We start from the raw sequence: 13,202 nt of genomic DNA on the forward strand, positions 1-13,202 counted from the left end.
AGCATTCTTCAATACAGGTAACAGGAGCATGTACACGAGCATCTGCATTTAACTTCTAGGCCAATCATCTTTATTGGCCTCAAAACTGATAATGCTAAACAACAACAACAAAAAAACCTGATAATGCTGGGAAGGTAGTCCTTACACTTCCATCGAGGTAACAAAGAAAATGATGAACAGCTCATTTTACGCTATATTCATAAAGCTAAATAACACTATGTAAAGACAAATTTAACTTATTTTAAATAATCTGATGAAAATAACTCAAACCACCTTTTGTAAACACAAAGGCAAAAAAACTTTGGAGTAATTTTTTAAAATCAATGTATTTTTAGTATACAAATATCTAATTCTAATTAGCACTTTCATTTGTCTGAAACCTTTTCGGCTAATTTGTTAGGATATGAGGTTAACATGCTTATGTTTTACATGTTTGCAACAAACTGAACATAAATACAAAATCCACATCTTTGAAAACAGCTCAACACAAATGAATTTACATAAGAGAGAATGCAGTGTTTCTCATTAACAACTCAGTTCAATGCATTCTTCTGCTCTTGAAGAGTATCAGCCCGACTCTCATTGCTTCAATGCAAACTTTTCCAAGCATTCAGGAAACCTAGACTACAGATCAAGCTCGTTCATGAGGCCTAGGACAGCTCTGAATGTGGCTCAACACAAATTTGTAAACTTTCTTAAAACATGCAATTTTTAAAAAAGCTCATCAGCTTTCATTAGTAGATTTTATGTGTGGACCAAGACAATTCTTCTTCCAATGAAGCCCAGGGAAGCCGAAAGATTGGACACTCCTACTTTAATGGTCTTTCATAATCATTCTTTGGTAATGGAATAATACCTGGTTTTAGCTCTAGTGCTGACTTGTGTGTGCCTATGATCTTTCAAAGGGTATTTTGTGATCTCTTCCTAAGCTATTTTAAACTTTCCTTCACTCTCCCATTTGATATTTCTGTGCCTTGTGTATCTCTGACCAATTATTTGGTATGTGCCATAAATGTCACCCTTCGATTTTAAGTTGTAGGTATTTGCTTTAAGAGACAACACTTCTTAATGCTTTGTAATTATAAATAATTCACTTGTATTTCCAAATTCTGCTGGGGTGGGGGGTGGCAGCCTACCAAAGACTAGACACGTAAAAATCTGTTGCTATAACCTCTTTCTAGGGTTTAAACTATCACTTCAACTCTTCTTATAGGTACGCTTGCAAACTACTGTAAAGAGCATAAAGCCAAACTTTATTTCTGAGCTGCATTTTTCTGGTATCTCAAATCCTTTTCAATATACGGAAGATCTAAAATGATACTGGTAATAAGCGCACTTCTAATCATTACTTTCCTGTTGTGTTTTGACAGTTGCTCTAACACTGAGCAGGACAAGGGAACACGTGAAACTCAAATTACTGCTACAAAGGCAGACTGCTTTATTTTGTAATAGTGGTGTTACATGGGAGACACAGCAGATTATGAAGAGGTATGTAAGTGTAGTAGGAAAAAAACATAAGGTAGGTAGGTGACAACACCTAAATCTGTGACTTTAATTTTTAAATTCATGAGTATTTTTACTCATGTATCCTTCTAGATCTCAATGCATTTATAAATGTACATAAATACGCTGATGTTTTATAATGAAGACAGTATCCTTTTTTAACTTGTTTTATTCAACTGAGAAAATCTTCATGTTAATACATACAAAAGATAAGCAATTTCCAACAGACATTGCTAAAGTGACATCCCATACTAGCAAGACCCACTTACACACTCCCACATACTGTGCTTCCCAGAAACATTCCATTGTTGTCACTAGTCTCAAGAGTGAAAAATATCCTCATAGTAATCTTAATTTTCAACATGCACTAGCAATCTTTCTCTTGCATTGTTTTTATCCTGGTAAAGTATATACAGCATCAAACTTACTATTTTAACCATTTTACAAGTATAAGGCAATTTCATTAAGTACATCAACGTTTCTGTGCAACTATCATGACTATACTTCTCCAGAACATTTTCATCTTCCCAAACAGAAACTTAACACCCACTCCCACCCCAGACACCATCGAACAGTCCCTGGTAACTACTATTCCAGTTTCTGCCTGTATGAATTTGCCCATTCTAGGTACTGTTGTATATGTGGAATCATAAAATATGTATCCTTCTCCTCCTGGCTTATTTCATGTAATATTCTTAAGGTTCATCCATGTTGTATGTACCATGTATCAGAATTTCACTCTGCTGATGAACACTTGATTGTTTCTAATGTTTGTCTGTTGTGAATTACTAGAAACAACCACATGTAAGCATGTTTGAGTCTCTGCCTTTCTTTTGGGTATGTATCTAGAAATGGAATTGCCAGATCCTACACATAATCCTATGTTTAACTTTTTGAAGAACTTACAAACTATATTCCAGAGTAGCTGCATCATTTTACACTCCCACCAAAAGTACAAGGGTTTCAATTTTTCCACATCTTCCGAAACACCTATTTCCATTTTTTAATTATAATAGTCTTCCTAACGGGTATTAAGTGTTATTTCATTATGGTTTTTGAATTGCATTTCCCTAATGACTAATGAGGTTGAGCACCTCTTCATGTGCTTACTGGCCACCAGAATGTCTTGTTTGCAGAAATGTTTATTTGAGTCCTTTGCCCATTTATGAACTATGTTGTTTTATGTGGTTGAGCTCGACTTCTACGTATATTCATTCATACCTTATCGACATACATGATTTACAAATATTTTATTTCATTCTATGAATTGCACTTTCACTCCCTTTGATGTACAAGTTTTTAATACTGATGAAGTGCCTATTTTTTTCTTTTGTTGCCTGTGCTTTGGTATTATATTTCAAGAAATCATGGCCAACTCCAATACTATTAGATTTTGTTTTCTTCCAAATGTCTTAGTGTTTTAGTTCTTAACTTTAGGTCTTTAATCCATTCTCAGTGAATTTTTGTATTTGGTGCAATTGGCCTTTTCTAATTTTCTATTCCTAGTCTTTGTCTATGGTTCCATTGGATTGTCTTTTTCATAATGCTTTGTATTTTTTTATGTATCTTCAACATATCTTGTTAACTATGTTTTAAGTATTTTCTCCTGTCTGATACTTATCTTTCAACCTTAGCTTACTGTTATTAACTTTCCATAAAGAAGTTTTAAATGTCTTATATATGGTCAAATTTATTAAATTTTAAAAAGACAAATCCATTTGGGTCTTGATGAATATTTTCCTTACCCTCATTAGGAAACAATATTTCCTAATACTCTTTTGATCAGTTATTTCTTCATTAAGTTGACTAAACCTAGTTAAACTTAATGACTAAGACTAAACTCCTACACCAATGTATTCGATTATTCAATAAATATTGGAATAACTATGGCCAATCTTTATAACTTTTCATGAGTAGTAACCCTAAAAATTATTTTAAAGCAAATCAACCGAGTGCTGAAGTTGGCCCACTACCACTGCCAGTTAATGACCAACCATCTACATCAGCTTTAAGAGCCTAGCTTTAATACATACTGAAGTTTCTGACTTCATTCAATTGTCATTTAGTCTATAGATAGCATAAAAACAGAAGGGAATTTTACTTCAAGTGACTGACTCACACCTCATATTAACATGACTAGTCTGTCCTGCCCATTACATATGGCACCAACATGTGAGTATGTGATTATTTACATATGTTCATGCTGAGAGCTAGCTTGAGGTTACTAAATAGGTCTAATCCTATGGCTACTTTGTTTTGTTTTCAAATTTATCTCTGCTAATAAATCATAATTCTAAATCACTAAATAAGGAACTTATTGAATAAGGTTATTTTATTTTATTTTTTTGAGGCGGAGTCTCGCTCTTTGGCCCAGGCTGGAGTGCAGTGGCCGGATCTTGGCTCACTGCAAGCTCCGCCTCCCGGGTTTATGCCGTTCTCCTGCCTCAGCCTCCTAAACAGCTGGGACTACAGGCGCCCGCCAGGATGCCTGGCTAGTTTTTTGTATTTTTTTTAGTAGAGACGGAGTTTCACCGTGTTAGCCAGGATGGTCTCGATCTCCTGACCTCGTGATCCGCCCGTCTCGGCCTCCCGAAGTGCTGAGATTACAAGTTTGAGCCACTGCGCCCGGCCTTGAATAAGGTTATTAAACTCTCCTGACAACTTGGTCATAGCAAACAATAAGGACCCACGTTTCCTCTTTCGTCATTTCACAAATCTGGAAGGGATGGCAGAGTTAGAGCAGGTTTAAAATGGCCACTGGGGAATCAACTGATAAAACTCAGTTTTACATTTTTTTGGTGTATCAGAGTTTCTCTTTTTATGGTTGTCCAATAAAGTGATCATACATAGATGTTCAAATGTTCCCCTAACAAACAAATATAGACCTAAACGGGGTCACCTCACTCCCTTGTTTCACTCTACCTAACATCAAGACTGTTCTCTGCAAAAGTAAAGAGCTCTGCAGCTTTCTCTACCCTTCTGACCACTCACACAGGCAAAAACCTTGATTTCACCTTAGGTTCTTTCTCTCAAATGACACATTGGCATCAAACAGATCTAAATCCATTGCTGGTATGCTTTAATCAGATGCGCAACACATATACAAACTTATTTTTCTTCAAATACTTTTTTAAACCATGACCAGTGCAAGTGCCCCCAACTCTCAACACCTGTTCTTAGAGCATCCATCTACAACAAATATTTACACATACAACATGGATGCCTATACAACATCCATTACACACGCTGTATAGGCATCCATCCAACATTTACACACTGTTGTATAGGCATCTACAACAAACATTTACACACTGCCTATTATTTGTCAAGCACTAGGAATAGAGCAGTGGTTAAGAAAGACAAAGACTCTGCTCTTGTACACAGCATCCACCACTGACAACTTTAGACACAGCTCAGCTATACTGTTAGTGCTTAAGACCAACAGGCCAACCTGATTTGAACCATCAGCGCTTAATATAAATTATTTAACTGTTAAGAAAAACCCTTTGGGAGGCCGAGACGGGCGGATCACGAGGTCAGGAGATCGAGACCATCCTGGCTAAAATGGCGAAACTCCGTCTCTACTAAAAAAAATACAAAAAACTAGCCGGGCGAGGTGGCGGGCGCCTGTAGTCCCAGCTACTCGGGAGGCTGAGGCAGGAGGTAGGAGAACGGCGTGAACCCGGAAGGCGGAGCATGCAGTGAGCTGAGATCCGGTCACTGCACTCCAGCCTGGGCGACAGAGCGAGACTCTGTCTCAAAAACAAAAAACAAAAAACAAAAAAACCCAAAAAACAAAAAACCTAAACAAGTAAAATCACTAAGTTGATGAGAAGAGTCAATAGAACGCTTAATTTAAAAAACATGGAGGTCCCCGTTGAGGGAAAAAAAAAATATGCCAAACAGACACTTCAGAAACACGAAGAACAATCGAAATGAACAATCTAAACAGACTAAATGGAAAACAATCTGTAAAGATTAAAGTTGCTATAAAACTTATCTAAGGATGTAACAGTCTTCAATTAACATACAAGGAGAAGTACGTGGAAAGGCTGCACAATTTCCCCTATATAAACAGGTAATTCCATGGTAGGTAATCGAGTTTCTTCCTACAAGTTTAAGAATACTATATATAAATTAGGCACATAATGCTTGTGATTAGCAAACACACCGTGAAATTTAAACTCGAATCTACTCTGTCAGAAATTTTACATTACGAGAGTCCAAAATGACACAGATGTGCAGTATGTTATGTCTTTCATTATATCTGGTTTTGAGGAAAGAACAGGGTTGTGGAGAAGCTGTCTCTAACACTACATGTTTGAACTGGGGTAATGTTTAGGGTCTTCATTTCTAAGACAGAGATATTACCACCTTCCCTCACAGTGTTGTTTTAAGTATAAACTAAAATGAACATAAGACAAGTAGCATCAAACTGCATAGGGAAGGGTTAGAAGATGAATAAAGTACGAAATACAGTAAAACATAATGTTGAGCCCTAAAGGGGATATAATCTAATTGAAAAAACTGAAATTACAATGTTTAAGTTTTGTTACAAAAGAGTACTGGATTCAACAGGACAGCAATGAAAGAAAGAACATGTTCTATTTAGCAAAAGCTCAGGACAGGAAAGATAATGGCAAGTCCTAAGAAATGTCCAAGTTTGCAACAGATGAATTAGAGAATTAAGAGTGAAATGGGTGGAGATCAAGCTAGCAAAACAGACTGCAACCATCCTGTCAAGTGCTTGCTATAATCTTACTAAGTATGGACTTTATCATTTGGATGTTTAAAAAACCACTAGAAGTTTCTAAGCAAGGAGCTGACACAATTCAATTTAAATTGTATAACGATGCCATTGTTAAGTGGACAGATTGGGTAAGAAGATAATCAGGAGATTATTTCAAGAGAACCTGGCCAGGCACTGTGGCTTGCACCTGTAATCCCAGCATGTTGGGAGGCCAAGGCCAGAGGACTGCTTGAGGCCAAAAGTTTGAGATCAGTCTAAGCAACACAGTGATTTTTACAAATTAACAAACAGAGAGAGATGATCTGAATTTCAGTAAGTGAAATCTCCACGAAAGATTTTTACAACGAAAAGAGAGAATCTTAATTTCAATGAGTGCTAGGAGACAGAGCCCAAGATTTGGCAATGGGTGGGTGGGTGAGAATGTTTAAGAATAAGGCAAAGTTAGGGAGAACAGTGTTGTCAATTACTGCAAATCTAAGAATAAATTGTGGGAAAGGGAGAAATTAGGGACACATTGTATATGAGGATATGTAACAAATACTGAGAGTTTACACGTAGATACATAAGTCTGAACTAGAACTAAAGCTTTGGTAGTCGTAACAGTAACAAAATGACTACCAAGGAATATGGTGAACAAGAAAAAGAACCAAACAGAGGAAAAAAGGCTGAAATGCTGATATGTAAGAAGCAGGAAGGAACAGAAATAGGTAACTGAAGGAGGGTAGTATCACAGAAGCCAGAGGAAGAATTTCAAAAAGGAGTTAAAAAGTGTTAAATGTACAAAGGTGACATGGGATAAATACTTTCAAAGGGCCATCAGAATTTTAACTGACAAGGATTTTTAAAATAAAGTTTTCTGTGAGCAAATTGTCAAAATTATAGGAAATTTAAAAACCAAAATGTCCTATGGAAAATATAATAACTATAGCATTAATTCAGATTTCATCTCTCAGTATTTCTCTTTGCAAATTTAATTCTGTCACAGGGTAAATCCAACATGTTATTTATAAATGTTGGCACAAACCATCTTGACCGAATTTGACATCTGGAACAAGCATTAATCTGACACATTATGTACTCTATGATATATAAAGTATATGGCTGAATAACAAGGAAAATTCAAATAACATGCATAGTACATATGCATGTATTACATACATGTAATATAAGAAAATTTCAAACAACATGTATTGATAGTTTAGTTTCTGCTCAACTATAAATATTAATCTATATTAATCTAGATTTTAAGGGGGCTACAAGTTCTTTTTTAGGATTCTTTAAAATCACACTGTAGTTCAAGGAGAGGGGAAATCAGAAACAAAAGAAATCCAACTACTTGAGCCCTCTGCCAACAAATTAAATCAATGTGAATTAACGTATCAAGCCTCTCCTAAACCCACAGGACACTTAAAAGTGCATCAACACTTACTAATGGTCTGCTAATGGATTTACCTGTGACAATTTATTTACTGCGTTTTAATTTCCTTAGACTCTTAAAACATACTATGAAGTACAAGTTTCGGACTGTGAATGGTCTATGCAAATTTCATCACACTACTTATGCTGTGTCACACCTTCCAAGTAGCTGTTCTTAAAATTTTTCTGTAACTTTTTAAACATGCTATGATTATTGACACTGAGTTGGATAAACACAATTTGGGTTGCAATGTTTAACTTCCACTCTTCAGACTTAAGGTCCAACTCAGACATTAACACTCCTTATCTTATGGCCCACAACTTAATTTTCTAATTGCAAATTGAAACCAATAATGAAATGTTATACAGAATTCGTTTTAAAATATCTCTATTCATATTAAGTATTAAGAGAAAACTGAGACGATTTATAAACTGTCAAGACAATGATCACAAAAAAAGAAAATTGAAGAGACAGTTATTTGACTTTAACAAATTACTTAAACCATTATTGTTATTGTTACACATTAAGCACCTGACTTAATCCAGAGATAAGAAACAGTTCTGAGGCTGGATAATTATAAATTAAAGAAAAAAGCTAAATATTGCTAACTCTACACCCAACTACACAGAAACATTCTAAAAGACTTTTTAAAAAATTTATAATTCGGAGACTTGTAAGCCAAAGGAAATAATGTAATATATAAGAAACTTAGAAACTATATAGTTCAACGTGCAGCATCTAGTAATAATGGCATACCTTTTCTTTCTGTTTTCTGTGCAGGGACAGAAGATGTGGGTGTAGGCAGTTTTGATAAAGTAGATGCTCCATTAGCATCAAATGATTTCTTTGGCTGGTGATCAGACTGTAGCGTAAATGGACTAGAAGGAACAGTGCTTGGGGTAGCAGTTGGATGAACCACTGGTTTGATGGGGTGCTGTACTGGCGTAGAACTACTGTGAGTCTCTGCTCTTGGCAGTCTGTAGTCTCTGTCATTGTGTCTGCTTGTTTGAGACAAAATATTCTGTGGGAGCAAACTACTGGCATCACTGGAATGCTTGTCTTCCACTTTAGTTCACAGTTCGAAAAAACAGATGTTGGAATGACAGAAGGGGGAAGAAAAAAGATTACATTAGAATCCTACCTTTAACATCAGCTAATTCAGCAACATACTTGTACTTACATATTCTTTTATAAAACTGCAAACCCAGTTAGTGTCTGCAGTTTACCACTGGCATGTAAATATGCAATACTGGAAGAAGAGGAGTTTTTGCTCAACTATAAATATTCATCTATACTCATATTTCATCAAGGGGGCTACACATTTTTTAAGGATTCCTTAGAATCACACTGTAGTTCAAACAAAACATAAAAAAACAACAACAACAAAAATCAACATGGAGTTACAATACCATCTCATAAAAATTTTTTAATTGTTTTAAAAGCAGAAAAAGTAAATGCTTCATTCTTTTACACTATGGGTCATAGATTTTAATAACTGAATTATTCACAGTGGTTCGACTGCAAAGGAATATTAGGCTTTACTAGCCTGGTCTTTCTAAATACTACGTTAGCTAATTAGTTGCCTCTAAAGCAGTTTATACGAAGGCTTAAATGAAATTATTTTAAGATGACTGAAGTTATGATGAACTGTGAACACAGTAAGTAAACCAATCTGTAGTATTTTTAATGTTACAAATAACCAGAGAGTTAGTAATAAAATCATGATGCATAATGCTATTTGAAAATAGAAGTCCAACACACACAGCACAGTCAGAACAATCTACTTATCGCTAGTTGTATTAAAAACAAATCCCCTTTCAATTTAAACCCACAAAAATACTTTAACCTCAGAAATACTGAAAACAGCTTAAAATCTATCAACAATTTAAATTCTAACACCATGATTCCTCAAAACAGTACAAAAGAAGGAAAATTTCAACGACCATGTTAAAGTTCATTCGAAGTGTTCAATCTAAATTACAATATTCCCAACAATAACTAAAGAATTCAAATAACCTCCAAGCAGAGAAATGACCTAAAATCCATGCATGTGATGTATAATAATTTTACTAAAGTATGCCCTCTCTGTTGATTATTGCATTGTTTTTTCCAATTCACAGCTCCTCCAATTGTAAAGACCAAGACAAAACAACGGAGGAGGAACATTCAAAGTAGAAGTCAGTTTCAAAGTTGTCAGTACACAACCACTACATGGTACACCACAACAAAAAGTACCGGAATACCACCCAAAAAAACAATCACATCAAAGCACAAGGTCTTTTGACAATGACTTAACATATAAAATTCAGTGTTATAAAGGATACAACATAAAAATCTACAAAAATGAACAGAATACAAACATCTGTTGTATGACAGTAATATATCAGTAAGCTATCAACTTGCATGAATATAAAATTTTAAAAATTTTATTCTACAGTTTCTACCTGCAATGAGGATACTACTAAGACAGAAACCTTCAGGGACAGATGTAACAGGATAATATCATGCCCAACCCTGTATACAATTTTTATTTCCTCAACCAAGAAAGCTTCCTTTCAGTTCGATAGGGCTAGTCAAAATGTATCAAGCATATGTACTCCAATGGAAATTAAGGATGATACTTCTAACATTTTTAAGTTAAAAAACAAAAAGGGCAGCAGCATTATAGGAACAGGGGAAGCTATAGCTGTAACGGCTTTCTATACTTACAACTCTAAATAAACACAGTTAAAGCAGTGCCTATTTGCCACCCTCCCAGAGGGCAGTGCTTTGCTTGTCCTGACTGGAGAGAGGGGAGGTATGCTACTGGCATCTAGTGAGAGGCCAGTTATGGTGCTCAACAACCTACAAAACAGGAAAGCCTTCCATAACAATTACTTCACCCAAAATGTCATTAGTGCTTCTGTTGAGAAAGGTTTCTCTAAACATAAGCCATCAACATATAAAGCACAGATTCGCAAAAATAAAAATTAGCAGCAGTTATAGCAAATTAAAAATTTTATCCATATAATTTTCAGCATCAGGTTGAGGAGAATATTAACATTTGATAAAATATTTTATGTTTTTTTTGTTTTTTTTTTTTGAGACAGTCTCACTCTGTCACCCAGGCTGTAGTGCAACAGCATGAATCTCGCCTCACCAAAATCTCTGCCTGCCTCAGCCTCCCAAGTGGCTGGGATTACAGGCGTGCACCACCATACTCAAATAATTTTTGTATTTTTAGTACAGACGGGGTTTCGCCACATCGGCCAGGCTGGTCTCAAACTTCTGACCTCAGATGATCCACCCGACTCGGCCTCCCAAAGTGCTGGGATTACAGGCATGAGCCACCATGTCCAGCCTTTGTTAAAATATTTTAGTGCTTTACAAACACTTAATATATTGCAAAAAAACAAGAACAAAAACCTCATTAAAACCCACTTTATCTCTTTACATGTAAAAATCTTTCCAATCCTTCCCCCTCTGCCATCTCCTAAAGTTTTTTTTATTGGTAGTCAAGAATAAGCTTTAAGCCACACTCGACACAAATACCAATATACTGAACACAAGCGAACACTCTGCCAACATGTTTCTGATAGACTAAGTTAAACCCTTGAATGGCTGATTGACTTTATTACTAAGTTGACCAATCTTTTAAAAAAGCAACACAGCTAAGGTTCTTTCTCAAACACTACCTAAACTCAAAAAAAGTGTGATACATGACTACATTTCAACACAAGCACAGACACAATGACTCATCATTTGCCTATCTAGGAATTTAAGTGAAGGCAGTAATCAGACAAGTGGGTAGATATGAATCATCATCTTGTTTATAGTAGGGAAAGGCTGAAAACTTTCCAAGTATTCATTGATAGGGGATTATTTATTGATGAAAGTTTACCTATGCAATCAATGTAACAAATGCAGAATTATAAACAGACATAAAAACATATTCCTGATACATTACTGAATAACAGGTAAAAAACAGTAATACAGAATCTCATTTTTGAAATACATATATATGTAATTTGTATACACATTTATAAGCATACAGAAAAAAGTCCATATTCCAAAATGTTTCAGGGTCATGGAATTTAAACGTTTTACCTAATTATTTACAAATATGGCATACTTTTGAAATCATGAAGAAAAACAAGTTATTTTTATACTTATCTAATACTTTTTTTTTTTGTAGACTCAAGAGTCTTGCTCTGTCGCCCAAGCTGGAGTACAGTGGTGAAATCTCAGCTCACAGCAACCTCCGCCTCCTGGGTTCAATCGATTCTCCTGACTCAGCCTCCTGAGTGGCTGGGATTACAGGGCGCGCCACCACACCCAGCTAATTTTTGTATTTTAGTAGAGACCGGGTTTCACCATGTTGGCCAGGATGGGCTCGATCTCTTGACTTCGGGATGTGCCTGCCTCGGCCTCCCAAAGTGCTGGGATTACAGGCGTGAGCCACCGCGCCCAGCCATCTGTCACTCATTTTCTATGCATCCCCTACCCTGCAATTTGTTCAAAAAACTCACAAGCTGGGTGCAACTTGTTTATGTCTAGAGGAAAACCTCTCTCTCATTTTTAATTGACAAAAGTCAGTTAATTAAGATATAAAAAGAAATGGGACTAGAATCTAATTCTTCCACCTCAAAATTCAATGTTCAAAATTCAATGTTCTTCAATATGCCAACTTCAGTACTTTATATCATTTAAAAAATTATACACTATTTCACTGATTTAAAAATTTAATATTTCACACTTAATCCTGCAGATCTGTTACTGTTTCATCTTAAATATTGTCTCCCATCAAAAACTCAATAATCCCTCTGAGACCAAACATATTCCCTACTTTTTAGTTTGAGTTACAGGAGCAGAACTGAAACAATGAAGTCTAAGAATTCCCAGAAAACATGACCTAGAAATTCCTCTCAAAATTGCAAAATGAACCCGAGTAGTCTATGTGGCAGTTAAATATTTTTATTTTATTTTTTTTTTTTGAGACAGAGTCTGACTCTGTTGCCAGGCTAGAGTACAGTGGCAAGATCATAGCTCTCTGAAGACCGAAACTCCAGGGCTCAAGTCATCTTCTTGCCTCAGCCTCCCAAGTGGCTGGGACTACAGCTGGGTGGTTAATTTTTAATTCTGTGGACACTGGGTCTTGCCATGTTGCATAGGCCAGTCTCAAACTCTTGGCCTCAAGCCATCCTCCTGCCTCGGCCTCCCAAAGGGCTGGGATTGCAGCAGGCATGAGCCACAGCACCGGGAGTACATTTTATTCAAGGTAAGGGAAGCCAGTGGAAACAGAGTACCTTTAATAAAGCTTCAAATTTGGAGAATGAATTACAAAACAAATGTATGGGATACAAAATTGTCCCACTAGCACAAAATCTGGCCTCAGAAGAACAATGAAGTATGCCCACAGTTTGATTTATAGATGAAGACAGCACCTTAGAACAAGAAGGCTTAACTTTTCTATTAGACATTTTTAAATTGTGTGCAAATTCAAAATAGAGATGTTACACAGATCTATGATCATGATGACATTTGTTTCTAAAT

At 35.9% G+C, this 13,202-nt stretch overlaps 1 protein-coding gene across 10 annotated transcripts in view; it reads right to left on the reverse strand.

Moving 5' to 3' along the window:
* Positions 1–13,202, reverse strand: part of WAC (WW domain containing adaptor with coiled-coil) — a 91,046-nt gene that overhangs the window by 17,123 nt on the left and 60,721 nt on the right. For 6 of the 10 annotated variants that reach the window (XM_010381403.2, XM_030941456.1, XM_030941455.1 and 3 more), the window contains one exon: positions 8,427–8,735. The exons of the other annotated variants lie outside the window; for them this stretch is intronic. In XM_010381403.2, the coding sequence (XP_010379705.2) occupies positions 8,427–8,735 (309 nt within the window). The remainder of the gene's footprint in view (positions 1–8,426; positions 8,736–13,202) is intronic. 10 annotated transcript variants of the gene reach the window in all.

Source organism: Rhinopithecus roxellana, chromosome 11, assembly GCF_007565055.1.
Source record: "Rhinopithecus roxellana isolate Shanxi Qingling chromosome 11, ASM756505v1, whole genome shotgun sequence".
In the NCBI taxonomy this organism is placed as follows: domain Eukaryota; kingdom Metazoa; phylum Chordata; class Mammalia; order Primates; family Cercopithecidae; genus Rhinopithecus; species Rhinopithecus roxellana.